This window comes from Amphibalanus amphitrite, unplaced genomic scaffold, assembly GCF_019059575.1.
Source record: "Amphibalanus amphitrite isolate SeventyFive unplaced genomic scaffold, NRLGWU_Aamphi_draft 001483F_arrow, whole genome shotgun sequence".
Lineage (NCBI taxonomy): Eukaryota > Metazoa > Arthropoda > Thecostraca > Balanomorpha > Balanidae > Amphibalanus > Amphibalanus amphitrite.
In genome coordinates this window covers 26,840-46,663 of record NW_024882976.1, presented here as the reverse complement: position 1 = coordinate 46,663, position 19,824 = coordinate 26,840, and the positions used below count along the sequence as shown (strand labels likewise).

At 46.5% G+C, this 19,824-nt stretch overlaps 5 protein-coding genes across 5 annotated transcripts; all 5 read right to left on the bottom strand.

Annotated features, from left to right (window-relative positions):
* Positions 1-787, bottom strand: LOC122373356 (adhesive plaque matrix protein-like). Its single transcript, XM_043351329.1, has 2 exons — positions 742-787; positions 1-512 (listed from the first exon to the last, which is right to left on the bottom strand). Exons 1-2 carry the CDS (start codon positions 745-747, stop codon positions 93-95), a joined length of 426 nt encoding a protein of 141 aa, XP_043207264.1. The 5' UTR covers positions 748-787; the 3' UTR covers positions 1-92.
* A 3,511-nt stretch (positions 788-4,298) lies between these two features.
* Positions 4,299-5,085, bottom strand: LOC122373358 (adhesive plaque matrix protein-like). Its single transcript, XM_043351331.1, has 2 exons — positions 5,040-5,085; positions 4,299-4,810 (listed from the first exon to the last, which is right to left on the bottom strand). The coding sequence occupies exons 1-2, from the start codon at positions 5,043-5,045 to the stop codon at positions 4,391-4,393; spliced, it is 426 nt and encodes a 141-aa protein (XP_043207266.1). The 5' UTR covers positions 5,046-5,085; the 3' UTR covers positions 4,299-4,390.
* A 2,616-nt stretch (positions 5,086-7,701) lies between these two features.
* LOC122373353 (adhesive plaque matrix protein-like) lies at positions 7,702-8,480 on the bottom strand. The gene is made up of 2 exons (XM_043351321.1): positions 8,435-8,480; positions 7,702-8,214 (listed from the first exon to the last, which is right to left on the bottom strand). The coding sequence occupies exons 1-2, from the start codon at positions 8,438-8,440 to the stop codon at positions 7,795-7,797; spliced, it is 426 nt and encodes a 141-aa protein (XP_043207256.1). The 5' UTR covers positions 8,441-8,480; the 3' UTR covers positions 7,702-7,794.
* Positions 8,481-15,389: 6,909 nt separating this feature from the next.
* Positions 15,390-16,349, bottom strand: LOC122373357 (adhesive plaque matrix protein-like). The gene is made up of 2 exons (XM_043351330.1): positions 16,287-16,349; positions 15,390-15,906 (listed from the first exon to the last, which is right to left on the bottom strand). Exons 1-2 carry the CDS (start codon positions 16,290-16,292, stop codon positions 15,487-15,489), a joined length of 426 nt encoding a protein of 141 aa, XP_043207265.1. The 5' UTR covers positions 16,293-16,349; the 3' UTR covers positions 15,390-15,486.
* A 981-nt stretch (positions 16,350-17,330) lies between these two features.
* On the bottom strand, positions 17,331-18,167 carry LOC122373351. Its single transcript, XM_043351318.1, has 3 exons — positions 18,162-18,167; positions 17,872-17,984; positions 17,331-17,784 (listed from the first exon to the last, which is right to left on the bottom strand). Exons 1-3 carry the CDS (start codon positions 18,165-18,167, stop codon positions 17,331-17,333), a joined length of 573 nt encoding a protein of 190 aa, XP_043207253.1.
* Positions 18,168-19,824: the final 1,657 nt, after the last annotated feature.

The window sequence follows — 19,824 nt, the reverse complement described above, 5'->3', positions numbered from 1 at the left end:
TAAGATCGTTTGGATTTATTGACAAAGGACATCACACAATAAATACAACACCAACAGAATTCATTCAAGCATACAATGCACGAATTTGTGACTTAGTTGCCGTAGGCGGGCTTGTAGGTGGGCTTGTAGCTGGGCTGAGGGTAGCTGGGCTTGTAGCTGGGCTTGTACTCGTCGTAGCGGGCCTCACCCTCGTAGGTGACGTCAGCAACAGTGCCAGAGTAGGCGTCATCCACACGGTAGGTGACCGTCTGGGTACGGCCGTCGGGCAGCACAACCGAGTAAGATCCCTGGGTGGCGTAGCCGTCACGCGCCTCCTGGGCGTTGAAGACGGGCTCGTAGTCTCCGTATCCGTGGACGTCGTAGCTGTAGTCGTACTTGGGCGGCTGGTCGTAGCTCTCCTGCTTGTAGGGAGCGGGCTTGTAGGCCGGCTGGGGGTGGTAGGCGGGCCTGGGCGCGTAGGAGGGCGCGCTGTCGGCGGCGGCAACGGCCAGCAGGGTGGCAACCACGAAGAACTGAAAAATATAAGAAAATATGTAAGACCCGGGGTAGTGCAGACGCTTTAAAAATCCTACCAGTGAAAGGCTTTCAAGCAATGTGCTGATGTTCGAAAGGAGCACGCTGTAACATTTTGAACGGTGGCACCCGGCCGTGGCGTTTAGGCAATGTTTGGCGTTCTGTGCTTCCAGTTTTAATCCCCCACATAATTATTATTCGGCAGTTGTTTTGTTGTCTTGCGCCTACCTTCATGTTGAGTGTGCTGTGGAGCTGTGTGATCAACTGATGCCGACCTGCGGACCGGAGCGGCTTTATACGGTTTGGAGTTGGGCGGTGACCTAGCCAGCGGCAGACCAGAGCGGTCGGTCGGTCGGGTGTGGCCCGGTTGTCAGGATCACATGCTGCACTCTGCTGAAGAGGCAGAAGGAATTCGATTTGGTTTTTAATAATTGCATAGTTTGGTGTGTGTTTTTTCATCAATTTGTATTAAAAAAAACGTGATAAGGTTCTTTACTCGTTTCTTCGTTCCTTCAGATACTGTTTTCCTATACTAGATTCACCGTGTTTCGTTGTTTTGTAAGTCAAGATATGATAATTTAGTTCAATATATATTCCGAGCATAGCTTTAAATGCGATCTTCGCTGTCTCGTCCGGCGGACCCCACGCAAGCGCAGACAATGCGGTGACGCTCCTCAAAGGGGCCAATGATTATGCTTAATATCTGGAATTGTGACGCCACATGGAGATATACATAGATATAAAGAGAGGTAACTACCAACTTTATGACACCCCAATCCTCTGCGCAAATTTTACGAAGTTTCCAATTTCTTAACGATGAAAACCTAGAGGTGTTTTGTGTTTTTTCTACGTTGGTGACGCCCAAACCGATACAAACTGAACCCAGCGGGACGGCGGCAATAAGTTATACAGCGTACACTAAACATTGAAAGGTCTGTTGTTCCTAATGTGCATCACATTTACTTGGTCAGATGTATGCTACTCTTTACGAAAGGGTACCACGTTAAGGGTTCGCAAGGAGGGTCATGAATCATGTCGTCCTATTTGGCAGCTCAATTTTAGTTTATTGGTGCCCTTCTCGACTCTAAGTTCTCTTTGGTCGGGGATCATACATAGATGAAAAACTCCGATAGCCTCAAGCGACCATAGCAACGACTTATATGACGTCACATAAGATTCACGATTCAAAACCTTTGCAAGAAAACCTTGCAACTAGTGTATGAAATTGCCATTTCATTTGCTTCAGATAGGCAAAAACCATTATCAGCGCCAAAATAAAAGTTTTCTTATTTCCCTATCGCTTAATGATGGTCAGTACCAATATGTGAAAAAAAATACCAGATGTACGAGTAGTAAGTACACCTTTTTTCATTGCGAGTCGGCATCTGTGCAGGTCATATAGACTTATTTCACTTAAGCCGGCAACAGGCGTGCTCTTTCGACATTGTGCGCCTCCCATCGACACAACGCGCCTTCACGATAAGGGGCATTGAAAATAGGCAGTGTGCGCAACTTCGACACTGTTCAGTGGATTTAGACATAGTGCACTGAATATGACAACGTCCATCTGATATAGACGGGCGTGAATCAATTTTGACAAAGGTATTTTAATTTCGTTTACGATTTTATCCAACTTCATCGTATACATAATCAAAATGTATGAGCTGAGCATTCATAATCGACATACCCATAACTGTATTTGATTTGATTGAACTTGCGGCCTGTCTCTACAAATATTCGCAGATAATGAATTGGTAACACGTGCGTAAAACACCATAGAATTACTTTTTAGTCCCACTGCACGATACAACACAATTTGGTTTTAATACAAGTATATTTTATTAAACAAATAAATATATGCAGCTAACGAATCATTTCAATCCACAGTAATGGCTCATCGGCTTGAAATGCCTCTGGTAAAAAAAATGCAACATGATAAACAAAATTTCATTTGTGTATGGCCAATGGCCATGCCACATGAAAAAACATAACGTAACACTGCAATAACAATGAACACAAGCAGCAAAATCAATGCACACAACTGAACGCTCCACAGCCGTCAATGGTCGCCGCGCCGGTGCGGTCACTCGGCCCAGATGTCCTCTCTGGCCAGACAGGCGCCGATTGTTCGGGTCGTCGTCAATCAGCATCAGGTAGAAGTCAATCATGTCATCCAGCTTCCTCGGTCGGTTGCCCCCTCTCCTCCGTGCAGCAAACTCCCCGGTACGCGTCCACTTTGCCACGATGGACCAGCCGGTCGTCCTCTTTACGCTCAACTGGCGGGCCACAGCAACGTTATCGTTGCCACCGCTTGGATTATTCTCTCGCAGTCCGCGGCACAAACTGTATGGCGGCGGCTCGGCATCTTGGTAACAAATGACACAAGCACACTGACCTGGCTTGAGGTCACCTAGCCTACCGGGAACCAGTAGAAGCTCAAGTGTAAAGGATGTATCTATGACGCCACGTGGTCAGTTTGCTACTTCATGAGTTTATCAACACAATAACATATGCCTAATATTTTCATCGTCTGATGAAAAATACAAATATAAAAATCAAATTATACGTTAACGAAATCCATTTTGTATTGCCTAATTCAATCGCAAAGCGACTAAATTAAGTGACCTAAGACTAAATCTATCGTCAGCGTCGATATCAAATGCCCTTGTCGATATACTGTGACATCGTTCGAAAATGAACAGCCGATAAACTAACGAAATGAAAACTGTCGAACAGTCCAAACTAAGTCTAACACAATGCTCATTTACCGAACTGGGCCGCCTATAGTTACGGTCAATTGAATCTATGCCGACTCGCAATGCAAAAAGGTGTACTCGGAAAAGTATTATTTTCTGAAACTTTAATCTTCCTGCAAAAGCTTCCCTAGCATTGGGGGCGTTACGATGCTGCGATACTTTTGACGTTGCAGAGGCTCACTTATATATGATGCCATATTACTATACCATAGGTCACTGATTCGACCTGGCCTGGCCTAAAATTTTGGCTTCAATTAATGGCCAGATATTCCAACTTTTAGCGTTTTAAAGCTAACGCGTTCTAAACAATCGTAAAAACTCGTTGCATGGAACGAACTCTGTTCCCCTCGGCCGGTAAGGCATACAAATCCGACATATACACGTATGTAAGTGACCCGGACAGGACTCTCCTCCGGTCTTTTTACACTCAAACGTGAGACCCGTAGAAGCCTTGTAAACGCCCCATCAATGCACATAATTAATGTATTTTTGGTGTCGTAACTATTTTTATTAAAGATCATCGTTGCGTTACATTTCACGAAACCGAACGCTGCACAAGTCACATGTTTTAAACCGTACATTGAGCACGACACGGGAGCTTTCATGTCCAGCTAAAGGCCTTTCTGAAATTATTAATGCAAGTTTTCGCTGCTAATCTGAGGATAATTTTTCATCATATTTTCCGTCTTATTTCACCATGACCCGATGCCACAGTGAAATAAGAAATGAGCTTTTTATGTGAGTGTGTGACACATTTTAACTTTTCTGCACACATGTGGATGCCCCAGAAAATATCGGGTTAGTTGATGGTTTCGTGGAGAAGCAATTCTTGAAATCGAAGCCACCACATCTACATATTGGTAATGACGTGTAAAATATGTTCTCTTATAAACCGTTCCTTTGTGGATTAGAGTCGTGCTGAGCTATTATAAGATTATTTGTAACTTACATATGATTGTCCGTGATCAATATTAGATTTTTGTGTTCATCTATGGTAGCACGCGTTAACCCAATCCAATAAAAGTGAAATAAGATCGTTTGGATTTATTGACAAAGGACATCACACAATAAATACAACACCAACAGAATTCATTCAAGCATACAATGCACGAATTTGTGACTTAGTTGCCGTAGGCGGGCTTGTAGGTGGGCTTGTAGCTGGGCTGAGGGTAGCTGGGCTTGTAGCTGGGCTTGTACTCGTCGTAGCGGGCCTCACCCTCGTAGGTGACGTCAGCAACAGTGCCAGAGTAGGCGTCATCCACACGGTAGGTGACCGTCTGGGTACGGCCGTCGGGCAGCACAACCGAGTAAGATCCCTGGGTGGCGTAGCCGTCACGCGCCTCCTGGGCGTTGAAGACGGGCTCGTAGTCTCCGTACCCGTGGACGTCGTAGCTGTAGTCGTACTTGGGCGGCTGGTCGTAGCTCTCCTGCTTGTAGGGAGCGGGCTTGTAGGCCGGCTGGGGGTGGTAGGCGGGCCTGGGCGCGTAGGAGGGCGCGCTGTCGGCGGCGGCAACGGCCAGCAGGGCGGCGACCACGAAGAACTGAAAAATATAAGAAAATATGTAAGACCCGGGGTAGTGCAGATGCTTTAAAAATCCTACCAGTGAACGCCTTTCAAGCAATGTGCTGATGTTCGAAAGGAGCACGCTGTAACATTTTGAACGGTGGCACCCGGCCGTGGCGTTTAGGCAATGGTTGGCGTTCTGTGCTTCCAGTTTTAATCCCCCACATAATTATTATTCGGCAGTTGTTTTGTTGTCTTGCGCCTACCTTCATGTTGAGTGTGCTGTGGAGCTGTGTGATCAACTGTTGCCGACCTGCGGACCGGAGCGGCTTTATACGGCTCGGAGTTGGGCGGTGACCTAGCCAGCGGCAGACCAGAGCGGTCGGGCGGGCGGGTGTGGCCTGGTTGTCAGAGCACATATACTGTTTTCACATGCTGTCACATACTGCCGAAAGGCAGAAGGAATTCGAATTGGCTTGTACCTATTGCGTATTTTTTCATCAATTTTTATTTGAAAATGATACGGTTCCTTACTCGCTCCTTCGTGCCTTCATACACTGACTTCGGTTACTGGCTTCTCCATGTTATGTTCATTTCTAACGTCAAGTTGTGATAGTGTGAGTTCAATGTATCGTCCGAAAAAAGACATGAATGGATCTTTAACCCGTCGGCCGCTGGGCCTCCGCGCCACCTGCGGGCCACCGTGGGGGGGGGGGGGCATATAGTTGCCCCCTTTACTTCTGTGACGATATCGTTGCAACGCGATAGAAAATCCAAACTTCGCACATATATTCCTGAATACCTAGCCGAGGTTGTGTCCAAATTTGATGTCGATCCCATTTGAAAAGACGTCACAGTGACGTCAGAAGTCAAATTATAGATTTGCGACTTTTAGATTCCTCACCATATATCCGATATGTGGAACCGAATATAAAGGACCGATCATTGGTCAGGGCCTAGTTGTAAGTGTAGTTAGATGTGTCAGGATGACAGCAGGTGCTGTTTAGTTCTCTTACAGTTGAGTTTCATGCTCAGCGACATCAGAAACGCTGCATATCGGAAAACGGCAAAAATTTACAACGTCACGCTGACGTCACCTTAAGTGTTACTACCACCAAACTTTCCTCAAATATGGCCTAGGTATTCATTTAAAGCTGTGCCAAGTCTCAAGTTCGTAGCTTATCAGGCTTCGAAGATAACAAAACGTGAAGGGGGCAACTTTAGGGCCCCCTTCCCCAGCGGCTCATGGGTTAAAACACGGCTGGAGATGGACAGATATCAAAACCAAACAAGCGTCCTTTATGAATCCGAAGGCAGAATCCCCGAAATTAAAGCCAAAACTGAACTTCAGAGCTGGCTGTCCGGGCCTTCGCCGTCCCGGGATCCCACGTAGGCCCGGACAATGCGGTGACGCTCCTAACTAAATCCACTGGAACAGCGGAAATAAGTTAGATATCTCATCCATGGTTATACACTATACAGTCTACACTAAACATTGAAAGGTCGGGTGGTCCTAATGTGCCCCACTTTTGCTCGGTCAGATGTATGTTGCTCTTTACGAAAGGGTCCCAAGGAAGGGGTCCTCAAAGGGAGTCATGAAGCATATCATTGGATTTCACAGCTCTTTTTGACTTTATTGGTGCGCTTCTCGACTTGTAGCCCACTTTGGTCGGGGATTATATGTGGACGAAAAACTCCGATTACCTCAAATAACCTCAGTGACGACTGATATGACGTCACATAAGATTCACAATTCAAAACCTAAGCAGGGAACCTTGCATATAGTCTATGAAATCGCCATTTCATGTGCTTTAGATAGACTAAGATCATTCCCAGCGTCATAATAAACGTTTTCGTATTTTCCTTATCGGTTAATGATGGTCGGATCACCTGACCTACCTAACGTTAGGAGGTAGGTCAGGTGATCTGACCTGACGTATTTGAAAAAAAAAACTGAGATATAGGTACAAGACTGGGGAAATTTCTTATTTTCTTCAACTTTTGTCTTTCCGCGACAGCTTCCCTGGCACTGAGGGCGTTACAATGCTGCGATATTTTTGACGGTGCAGAGGTTCACTTATGTATGATGCAATAGGTTTCTGATTTGACCTGACCTGACCCAGGCTAGTGGTTGGTGGCACAAGATACAGTTTCAATCACTGGACAGATATTTCAACTTTAGCGTTTTACCGCTAACCTGTTCTGAACCATCGCAAAAAAAAACGTTACATGGGACCACTCTCTTTCCATAGGCCGGGAAGGTATAAGTGACCCGGAGTCCCGGACAGAACTTTTCTCTGTTTTTTTTTTTACACTTAAACGTAATACCCCCCCCCCCCAAAAAAAAAAAATATACTAAATCCGCTCATCAATGCACATAACTAATGTCTCTTTGGTGTGGTATTTTGCTAAGGATTATCGCTGCGTTACGTTATAGGGGACAGAATGCTGCATAAGTCACATGTTTAACTATTGAGCAGGACAAGAGAGCTTTTATATCCAGATAAAAACCTTGCTGAAATCAATAATCAAGGTTTTCGCTGCTGATCATAGGCTAATTTTCCATCATATTCTACGTTTTACTTCACCATGACCCGATGCCGCAGTGAAATAAGAAATGGACTTTTTATGTGAGCCTGTGACACTTAACCTTTCTGCGGACATGTGGTACGGGTTATGATATCGGGTTATTTGATATCGGGTTATTTGATAACCCGCAAAATATCGGGTTGTTTTATCTTCTTGCCGAGAAACGATTCTTTAAATCGAAGCCACCAGCGGTGCGTGTAAAATATGTTCTCTTGGAAATCGTTCCTTTTTTAATCGGGATGGTGTTGAAATATTATTAGATTATATATCACTTTTAATTGTCTGCGATCAGTATTCTATTTTATGTTCATATTTGGTACGCAATCGAATAAAGGTAAAATAAGACCGTTTGGATTTATTGACAAAGGACATCGCACAATAAATACAACACAAACAGAATTCATTCAAGCACACAATGCACATATTTGTGACTTAGTTGCCGTAGGCGGGCTTGTAGGTGGGCTTGTAGCTCTGCTGAGGGTAGCTGGGCTTGTAGCTGGGCTTGTACTCGTCGTAGCGGGCCTCACCCTCGTAGGTGACCTCAGCAATGTTGCCAGAGTAGGCGTCATCCACACGGTAGGTGACCGTCTGGGTACGGCCGTCGGGCAGCACAACCGAGTAAGATCCCTGGGTGGCGTAGCCGTCACGCGCCTCCTGGGCGTTGAAGACGGGCTCGTAGTCTCCGTATCCGTGGACGTCGTAGCTGTAGTCGTACTTGGGCGGCTGGTCGTAGCTCTCCTGTTTGTAGGGAGCGGGCTTGTAGGCCGGCTGGGGGTGGTAGGCGGGCCTGGGCGCGTAGGAGGGCGCGCTGTCGGCGGCGGCAACGGCCAGCAGGGCGGCAACCAGGAAGAACTGAAAAAGATCAAAGAATATATAAGGCGCGGGGTAGTGCATATGCTTTGAAATCCTAACAGTAAACGGCTTTCAAGCAATGTGAGAAAGGAGCACGCTGCAACATTTTAAACGGCGGCAACCGGCCCGGGTGCTTCTGCAATGTTTGGCGTTCTGCGCTTCCAATTTGAATTCCCCACATAATTACTATTTGGCAGTTGTTTTGTTGTCTTGCACCTACCTTCATGTTGAGAGTGCTGTGGAGCTGTGTGATCAACTGATGCCGACCTGCGGACCCGAGCGGCTTTATACGACTCGGAGCCGGGCCGTGACCTAGCCAGCGGCGGACCAGAGCGGTCGGTCGGTCGGGTGTGGCCCGGTTGTCAGGATCACATGCTGCACTCTGCTGAAGAGGCAAAAGGAATTCGATTTGGCTTTTAAGAATTGCATAGTTTGGTGGTTTTTTTTCTTCATCAATTTGTATTTTTTAAATGAGAAGGTTCTTTACTCGTTTCTTTATTCCTTCAGAAACTGATTTCCGTTATTAGCTTCACCGTGTTACGTTGTTTTTGTAGGTCAAAATATGATAGTCTTAGTTCAATATATATTCCGAGCATAGCTTTAAATGCGATCTTAAGAAAAAAGCGCCCAGACAGCTATCCAAACAAGCGTCCTAGACAAATCCAAAGTCAGAACTCCTGAAATTAAAGCCGAAACTGCTGTTCAGAGCCGACTGCCTTGTCCTCGCTGTCTCGTCCGGCGGACCCCACGCAAGCGCAGACAATGCGGTGACGCTCCTCAATTAGGGGCCAATGATTATGCTAAATATCTCGTCATTGTGACGGCACAAGGAGACATTATAAAGAGAGATAGCTATTAACCTTATGACACTCCAATCCTCTGCGCAAATTTTACGAAGTTACCAATTTCTTAACGATAAAACCTTACAGTGTTTTGTGTGTGTTTTACATTGGTGAGACCAAAACCGATACAAACTGAACCCAGCGGGACGGCGGCAATAAGTTATACAGTGTGCACTAAACATTGAAAGGTCTGTTGCTCCTAATGTGCATCACATTTGCTTGGTCAGATGTATGCTGCTCTTTACGAAAGGGTACCACGGTAAGGGTCGGCAAGGAAGGTCATGAAGCAAGTCATTCTATTTGGCAGCTCAATTTGAGTTTATTGGTGCCCTTCTCGACTGTGAGCTCACTTCGGTCGGGGATTATACATGGATGAAAAACTCCGATGGCCTCAAGCGACCATAGCAACGACTTATATGACGTCACATAAGATTCACGATTCAAAACCTTTGCAAGAAAACCTTGCAACTAGTGTATGGAATTGCCATTTCATGTGCTTCAGATAGACGAAAATAATTCTCAGGGCCAAAATAAAAGTTTTCTTATTTCCCTATCGGTTAATGATGGTCAGTACCAATATGTGAAAAAAATCCCAGATGTACAAGTAAGGACTCGAAAAAGCATTATTTTCTGCAACTTTCATCTTCCTGCAAAACCTTCCCTAGCATTGGGGCGTTACGATGCTGCGATATTTTTGACGGTGCAGAGGGCCACTTATGTGTGATGCCATATTACCATAGGTCACTGAATACGATCTGACCTGACCTAAAATTATGGCTGATTGCACAAGAACCTGCTTCAATTAATGGCCAGATATTCCAACTTTTAGCGTTTGATGGCTAACGCGTTCTAAACAATCGTAAAAAAACTCGTTTCATGGAACGAACTCTCTCCCCTCGGCCGGTAAGGTATACAAATCCGACATATACACGTATGTAAGTGAACCGGACAGGACTTTCCTCCGGTCTTTTTACACTCAAACGTGAGACCCGTAGAAGCCTTGTAAACGCCCCCATCAATGCATATAATTAATGTATTTTTGGTGTCGTAACTGTTTTTATTTAAGATCATCGTTGCGTTACATTACACGAAACCGAACGATGCACAAGTCACATGTTTTAACCCGTACATTAAGCGCGACACGGGAGCATTCATATCCAGATAATAGGCCTTTCTGAAATTATTATTGCAGGTTTTCGCTGCTAATCTGAGGATAATTTTTCATCATATATTCCGTCTTATTTCACCATGACCCGATGCCACAGTGAAATAAGAAATGAGCTTTTTATGTGAGTCTGTGACACTTTTTAACTTTTCTGCACACATATGGTACCGGATGCCCCAGAAAATATCGGGTAAGTTGATGGTTTCGTGGAGAAGCAATTCTTGAAATCGAAGCCACCACATCTACATATTGGTAATGACGTGTAAAATATGTTCTCTTATAAACCGTTCCTTTGTGGATTAGAGTCGTGCTGAGCTATTATAAGATTATTTGTAACTTACATATGATTGTCCATGATCAATATTAGATTTTTGTGTTCATCTATGGTAGCACGCGTTAACCCAATCCAATAAAAGTGAAATAAGATCGTTTGGATTTATTGACAAAGGACATCACACAATAAATACAACACAAACAGAATTCATTCAAGCATACAATACACGTATTTGTGACTTAGTTGCCGTAGGCGGGCTTGTAGGTGGGCTTGTAGCTCTGCTGAGGGTAGCTGGGCTTGTAGCTGGGCTTGTACTCGTCGTAGCGGGCCTCACCCTCGTAGGTGACGTCAGCAACAGTGCCAGAGTAGGCGTCATCCACACGGTAGGTGACCGTCTGGGTACGGCCGTCGGGCAGCACAACCGAGTAAGATCCCTGGGTGGCGTAGCCGTCACGCGCCTCCTGGGCGTTGAAGACGGGCTCGTAGTCTCCGTATCCGTGGACGTCGTAGCTGTAGTCGTACTTGGGCGGCTGGTCGTAGCTCTCCTGCTTGTAGGGAGCGGGCTTGTAGGCCGGCTGGGGGTGGTAGGCGGGTCTGGGCGCGTAGGAGGGCGCGCTGTCGGCGGCGGCAACGGCCAGCAGGGCGGCGACCAGGAAGAACTGAAAAAGATCAAAGAATATGTAAGACCCGGGGTAGTGCAATAGTGCATATGCTTTAAAAAAAAATCCTACTAGTGCACGGCTTTCACGCAACGTGCTGATGTTCCAAAGGAGCACGCTGCAACCTTTTAAACGGTGGCACCCGGCCGTGGTGTTTAGGCAATGTTTGGCGTTCTGTGCTTTCAGTTTGAATTCCCCACATAATTATTATTTGGCAGTTGTTTTCTTGTCTTGCGCCTACCTTCATGTTGAGTGTGCTGTGGAGCTGTGTGATCAACTGATGCCGACCTGCGGACCGGAGCGGCTTTATACGGCTCGGAGTTGGGCGGTGACCTAGCCAGCGGCGGACCAGAGCGGTCGGGCGGGCGGGTGTGGCCTGGTTGTCAGAGCACATATACTGTTTTCACATGCTGTCACATACTGCCGAAAGGCAGAAGGAATTCGAATTGGCTTGTACCTATTGCGTATTTTTCATCAATTTTTATTTGAAAATGATACGGTTCCTTACTCGCTCCTTCGTGCCTTCATACACTGACTTCGGTTACTGGCTTCTCCATGTTATGTTCATTTCTAACGTCAAGTTGTGATAGTGTGAGTTCAATGTATCGTCCGAAAAAAGACATGAATGGATTTTTAACCCGTCGGCCGCTGGGCCTCCGCGCCACCCGCGGGCCACCGTGGGGGGGGGGGGCATATAGTTGCCCCCTTTACGTCTGTGACGATATCGTCGCAACGTGATAGAAAATCCAAACTTCGCACATATACAGGGTGTCCCATAAGTTCCTTCTCACCTATATTTTTCTTTTAGAGGCTCTCTCATTTAAAGCCAAGCTTAATTTATTTCGTAACTGAGCTTTTGGGGTTGCCATGGCAACTGTGAATATGTTCCACGGTAACTAATTCGTCTAGACAAAATATTTTTTGCTAGAGAGTTCACTTCCTGTGGAGACGGCTTACGCCGCAACATAGAGGTCTCCGATACGGGTACGTCTCGGTATTTAGTCCGCACGTGGGCCATTCGCGACGGTTGAGGGTGATTGAGGCCATCCATTCTGTAGCCAATGTCTGTCGCTAACTGGACGCACAGTCAGCAAGTGACGCCGATGATTTGTCGGGAGTCAATCGCTGCAAGTTTATGCTCTTTTTTGTCAGCTCTCAGGAGTGAGCCATGTGGCCAAAACTGTGTCGCGCCAAAGTGGCCGTCAAAAAGGTCTTAGCGTTAGAAAGTTGGTAAGCAGGCTTTTCAGGATGGATTACCAGCTGTCTAAGAGTATTATTTTGGGGTACATAACTCACGGTCACGTGGGCTTAAACTTAACGGAGGACGCAAAACAGTCGAAAATGTCTTAAAATGGCCAAACATTTGTTTCGTTATGCCTGAGGCTAAAAAACTGGAGGGCCGATGACATCAATGTGGTCATCTGGACTACCTAGTCCGTGGTCGAGATAAAACACCCGTCCAAACCCCAAAACGGTCCCATATGGGCGACGGAAAAGGCCTTCGTGTCAGCCCGCTTTATTCCTATGCAAAAGGCCAGGGTCACGGTAATGTGGGGTAATATGCGTCCAGACGCTGAACAGGTTGCGATTGGTACTCCAGAAACAGTGTTGGGACGCAGAATGCTTCACCAAGAAGATCTAGGAGGAGTTTCAGCCTTCTAGCTTAACTCGAACCGCAATTATGAACACATTTTTGGAGGAGAAAATGGCATCCGGGAGGTCGTAGGCCCATCTTCAAGCAAGACAGTGCATCAGTGCAGAGGTCAAGCAAAGCTTAAAAGCAGTGCCAGGAGACTGTGATAGGCGTCTGTGGCAAGATCACATCCCAGGCAACTCATCGGATCCCAATTTCAGAAAAATGTGTTGGAAATATTGAAATCGAGGCTCGTCGAAGCGAAGCGATGTTCCAGCCTCGAGGAGCTCACGGCGCATGTCAAGTCAGTCTGGGCTAACTTCAAGCCTGCTATGCTGCCAAACATGCCGGTTGGCATGCCGCAGCATGTATTCATGTGTTTGCCTATGAAATGGGGAGCACATTGAGGGGTCATAAACATATCAAAACGCAATGTACTGCGTTTTACATGCAAATATAAGGTGAGAACGAACTTATGGGACACCCTGTATTCCTGAATACCTAGCCGAGGTTGTGTCCAAATTTGATGTCGATCCCATTTGAAAAGACGTCACAGTGACGTCAGAAGTCAAATTATAGATTTGCGACTTTTAGATTCCTCACCATGTATCCGATATGTGGAACCGAATATAAAGGACCGATCATTGGTCAGGACCTAGTGGTAAGTGTAGTTAGATGTGTCAGGATGACAGCAGGTGCTGTTTAGTTCTCTTACAGTTGAGTTTCATGCTCAGCGACATCAGAAACGCTGCATATCGGAAAACGGCAAAAATTTACAACGTCACGCTGACGTCACCTTAAGTGTTACTACCACCAAACTTTCCTCAAATATGGCCTAGGTATTCATTTAAAGCTGTGCCAAGTCTCAAGTTCGTAGCTTATCAGGCTTCGAAGATAACAAAACGTGAAGGGGGCAACTTTAGGGCCCCCTTCCCCAGCGGCTCATGGGTTAAAACACGGCTGGAGATGGACAGATATCAAAACCAAACAAGCGTCCTTTATGAATCCGAAGGCAGAATCCCCGAAATTAAAGCCAAAACTGAACTTCAGAGCTGGCTGTCCGGGCCTTCGCCGTCCCGGGATCCCACGTAGGCCCGGACAATGCGGTGACGCTCCTAACTAAATCCACTGGAACAGCGGAAATAAGTTAGATATCTCATCCATGGTTATACACTATACAGTCTACACTAAACATTGAAAGGTCGGGTGGTCCTAATGTGCCCCACTTTTGCTCGGTCAGATGTATGTTGCTCTTTACGAAAGGGTCCCAAGGTAGGGGTCCTCAAAGGGAGTCATGAAGCATATCATTGGATTTCACAGCTCTTTTTGACTTTATTGGTGCGCTTCTCGACTTGTAGCCCACTTTGGTCGGGGATTATATGTGGACGAAAAACTCCGATTACCTCAAATAACCTCAGTGACGACTGATATGACGTCACATAAGATTCACAATTCAAAACCTAAGCAGGGAACCTTGCATATAGTCTATGAAATCGCCATTTCATGTGCTTTAGATAGACTAAGATCATTCCCAGCGTCATAATAAACGTTTTCGTATTTTCCTTATCGGTTAATGATGGTCGGATCACCTGACCTACCTAACGTTAGGAGGTAGGTCAGGTGATCTGACCTGACGTATTTGAAAAAAAAAAACTGAGATATAGGTACAAGACTGGGGAAATTTCTTATTTTCTTCAACTTTTGTCTTTCCGCGACAGCTTCCCTGGCACTGAGGGCGTTACAATGCTGCGATATTTTTGACGGTGCAGAGGTTCACTTATGTATGATGCAATAGGTTTCTGATTTGACCTGACCTGACCCAGGCTAGTGGTTGGTGGCACAAGATACAGTTTCAATCACTGGACAGATATTTCAACTTAAGCGTTTTATCGCTAACCTGTTCTGAACCATCGCAAAAAAAAACGTTACATGGGACCACTCTCTTTCCATAGGCCGGGAAGGTATAAGTGACCCGGAGTCCCGGACAGAACTTTTCTCTGTTTTTTTTTACACTAAAACGTAATACCCCCCCCCCAAAAAAAAATATACTAAATCCGCTCATCAATGCACATAACTAATGTCTCTTTGGTATGGTATTTTGCTAAGGATTATCGCTGCGTTACGTTATAGGGGACAGAATGCTGCATAAGTCACATGTTTAACTATTGAGCAGGACAAGAGAGCTTTTATATCCAGATAAAAACCTTGCTGAAATCAATAATCAAGGTTTTCGCTGCTGATCATAGGCTAATTTTCCATCATATTCTACGTTTTACTTCACCATGACCCGATGCCGCAGTGAAATAAGAAATGGACTTTTTATGTGAGCCTGTGACACTTAACCTTTCTGCGGACATGTGGTACGGGTTATGATATCGGGTTATTTGATAACCCGCAAAATATCGGGTTGTTTTATCTTCTTGCCGAGAAACGATTCTTTAAATCGAAGCCACCAGCGGTGCGTGTAAAATATGTTCTCTTGGAAATCGTTCCTTTTTTAATCGGGATGGTGTTGAAATATTATTAGATTATATATCACTTTTAATTGTCTGCGATCAGTATTCTATTTTATGTTCATATTTGGTACGCAATCGAATAAAGGTAAAATAAGACCGTTTGGATTTATTGACAAAGGACATCGCACAATAAATACAACACAAACAGAATTCATTCAAGCACACAATGCACATATTTGTGACTTAGTTGCCGTAGGCGGGCTTGTAGGTGGGCTTGTAGCTCTGCTGAGGGTAGCTGGGCTTGTAGCTGGGCTTGTACTCGTCGTAGCGGGCCTCACCCTCGTAGGTGACCTCAGCAATGTTGCCAGAGTAGGCGTCATCCACACGGTAGGTGACCGTCTGGGTACGGCCGTCGGGCAGCACAACCGAGTAAGATCCCTGGGTGGCGTAGCCGTCACGCGCCTCCTGGGCGTTGAAGACGGGCTCGTAGTCTCCGTATCCGTGGACGTCGTAGCTGTAGTCGTACTTGGGCGGCTGGTCGTAGCTCTCCTGCTTGTAGGGAGCGGGCTTGTAGGCCGGCTGGGGGTGGTAGGCGGGCCTGGGCGCGTAGGAGGGCGCGCTGTCGGCGGCGGCAACGGCCAGCAGGGCGGCGACCAGGAAGAACTGAAAATATCAGACAAAATGCTAGACACACACACACCCACCGATGAAGGCGAGGACAAGAATGTGTCGAATGATAAATGTATCTGCATGTTCGTATGTATGTGAAATAAATGCTCTTCAATGTGAAAAAAGTTAGACCCAGGGTAGTGCAAATGCTTTGAAAATCCATACCAGTTAACGGCTTAAAAGCAATGGGCGGATAATCCAAACAGGTACGCGGCAACATGTTGGGCAACCTGTCCTTGTGCTTCTTCGGTGCTAGGCATTCTGTGCTTTATTTGATTTTCCGGTAGAGTATCCCTTCTCTGGCGACTGGCAGATGTACTTTTCAGCATGCTTTGCTGTTAACCCAAGATACCTGTAAGAAACATGACACCTACCTTCATGTTGATTGTGCTATGGGGCTGTGTGATCAACTGATGCCGACCTGCGGACCCGTGCGGCTTTATACGGCTCGGACTCGGAGCCGGGCCGTGACCTAGCCAGCGGCGGACCAGAGCTGTCGGGCGGGTGTGGCTTGGTGTGCGCGAGGAACATATTCTGCGCTCTCGTTTTTCAGGCGCTAATAGCTATGATCTTGTGATGCTTATTTATTTATTTGCTTATAGACATGATGCTTTTGTCCTCATTAAATATCCATACGTCATCTGTTCTCAGAAGACTGTTGTTGTAAATAAAGAATGCGCGCAACACAAACATCCAAAGGAAATCGAGGGCCTGCCCGTCCCAAGATGTCATCTGATGTGGACAGTAAAAATTTCATATGAATTATACAAGCAATTCTGCAAAAGTTCTAGGGAATTCGATGAAGTATCGATATTGCTGTTTGTGTGTAGCTACTGTATATGTAGGCATGGTCATTTTGCGCATTGGTTTTGGAAGCACTCAATTCTTTACACAGTCTCATAGTGTACTGATAATAATTGAGATAGGTATTGCAATAATTTGATAATGAAATTAAATACTGTTAAAGTTTGTTTTTTACTTGCTATTCTGATGAAGAACTGTGCTCGAAATATCCATAAAAGTGTTTTGCATTAACTTTTTTTTTAACCTACGAGGATAAGGTCACTAATCTAAAACGAAATTAATATAGGCATGAGCCATGAGGATCTTATTTCCTAACTATGTTGCCTGTGGCGGCCGATAAACTAGGAACAGCTTCAAGTTTTTTTTTTATTATAAGAATAACAGATAATATACAAAATCACACATAACTAGGTATCCACAATCAACATGGAATTAAACATGACCCTATTCTACTGAGTTTGGTCACTGTGACGCATAATCATTTGGGACTTTCTGGTTTTACTGATACTGTTAGCTCTACTGCGGGTGCTGCATGGTCTCTGATTGCTGGAACACGCAGTTATTACGATGATTTTTGTCTTTACCCGAGTCCGAGACCAATCTTCATGCTGGGTCTAATAGCCCCGCTGAGATTGGTAGCCCTGCTGAGGGCGAATGTTCTGCTGGGACTGGTAGCTCTGCTGGAACTGGTAGCTCTGCTGAGGCCTCACGCTCTGCTGAGCCTTGAAGCTCTGCTGAGGACGGAAGTTCTGCTGAGCCTTGAAGCTCTGCTGAGCCTTGAAGCTCTGCTTAGGGCGAGAGTTCTGCAGAACATTGTAGCTCTGCTGAGGGCGAGAGCTTTTCTGGGCCTGGTAGCCCTGCTGAGGCTGGTGCGCTGGGTAGCGGGCCTCACCCTCGTATTTAACATCGGCAATGGTGCCAGAGTAGGCGTCATCCACACGGTAGTTGACCGTCTGGGTACGGCCGTCGGGCAACACAACCGAGTAAGATCCCTGGGTGGCGTAGCCGTCACGCGCCTCCTGGGCGTTGAAGACGGGCTCGTAGTCTCCGTATCCGCGGACGTCGTAGCTGTAGTCGTACTTGGGCGGCTGGTCGTGGCTTGGCTGCTGGTACTTCTGCTGCTGCTGCGGCTGGTACTGCTGCGGCTGCTGGTACTGCTGCTGCTGCTGCTGGTACTGCTGCTTCTGGTTGAACGCCGGAGACGGTGCTCCGTACTGAGACGGGTTGTCCGCCAGGGCGACGGACAGCAGCGAGGCGATCACAAATACCTGCAAAGTATAACGCCAAAGTTACAAATTAAAGAAGGTTTGCTTCATTTTCTTGAAAAATGGTGTAGTTGTAGTTGTATTAGTTCCATAAAGTTTTTCACCTATAAATGTTATTGCAAATATCCTAACGTTTTACCGTTTATATGGTTTTACCACTGGTGTTTCTTCCTTACTCACCTTCATGTTGTTGTGTGCTGGTCGGAGCTGTTCGGTGAACTGATGCCATCCTGTCTCCGGAACCGGCTTATATTGGAAAACACCTCTGTTGGACTCAGATGGTGCTCCCCCAGTGCTCAGAGGGGGTCGTGCGTGACGCGTCCCCACCGGTGCTCAACCATGACCATCGCAACCGGGCGGTGCGGGTGGCGAGACGCCGAACCTGCTGAGACGAGTCTTTGTCATTGTTGACACATCAGCTAGTGATGCAATCAGGGAATGCGACACATATTTCGGCATTGTTCAGCGTTTCCAGATGCTGTGCAACGGTTTTCACCCTTCACATGAACAAGGAGATTGGAAAGTTCATGTAACCGTGACTTATTGTTCCGGCGATATATCCCAAATATAGGTTGGCTAGACGTGAGCTATTCATAGATTTCTGACATACAAGCAGCCGGATATCAATGTGATGCTGCTCCGAAATACGTCGGCGGGTTTCAGGGGTGGTATTTTTGCTTTTGTTTGTGTGGGCGTTGACCGTAACTCGATTTTGGATGCCTGAGCGCTCAGCTTTTGGAAAGAACTGTTGTTTTGCTGGACATAATTGGTTCGTCTTCATCGGAAACAAATGCGGCAGCTTTATTTACAATTTTTGATGGGAGATTCGGCTGCAGCTTCGTTTGTGATACACATTTACTATATGCACTCTACTTCATATACCTAGCTGGGGCTGGGACAGTTTATTTCGTACAACTGCGTGATGTAAGCGTAAAAGCACAATGAAACAGATATTGCGGGCGAGATCGTCGGTAAAAATAGAACTCGCTTTTTCATGCGAAAAGAGGGCATCGAATGGATGTCGAAAATGGGCCGGATGGTTGGTTGGCAAGGGCTGGGACTACTCTTGTTCTAACACGGTTTTTTATCCACCTGGAATGACAATCTGCCATCAAACAGGGTAGGGGTGACCTGGTATTCCGGGTGGGATATCTGTAGCTCGGGTTCTCTGTGAGGAGTTTATGCTTCCACTCAGCCGTTGCCCGGTGTTACTTCAAGTGCTGTCGGCATCTCACCCCTCCCCCGTAACACAGCGGTGCCGCGTCACGGCGCACCCTCAGCGGTGTCACGACGTGACGTGACGCATCACTGCGTAACGGCGACACGTCACGGACGATGTGTGCCGGGCGCCCAAAGTCACTGGAGCAGCACGTGGGGCGGGCGTCCTCAGTCACTAAGGGGGCGAGCACCTATAGTCACTGTCCTACTCGTAGTGCCCGCCCACCGTAAATGGAGGAACGCACGCCCACCTTTGCTGGAGGGACGCACGCCCACCTTTATTGCAGTGCCACTTGTCAGTGACTGGAGTTCTCGGGACGGTGGTAACCGATACAGCGGCCATCAAGTCATTATTGACCTAGCGTCTGGTCAGTCACTGCAACTGGGGCGCGGCGCCGCCTATTTCGGGAGTGACTGGCTGGCTTCAGAGTGGGAAGAGTTGTGGATACAATAAGGGGGCAGTATGTTACCTGGCATCCTGTATGGCGTGCATCCGCTGAATAGCGTAGCCTAAACATCACTTCCTAAAATTATTCGTGTTAAACGAACTATGCTGGCGTTTCTACCCGCGAGCTTAATACTTTTTTATCCACTGCTCTCCTGGGGACATCACTATGTTGCTTGT

Bases quoted from the DNA above. Each gene is read 5' to 3' on its own strand.
- LOC122373351 (XM_043351318.1), bottom strand. The intron at 17,785-17,871 runs GTACCAGCAGCC...GTACGACTACAG, and splicing joins TACCAGCAGCAGCAGCAGCA to CTACGACGTCCGCGGATACG.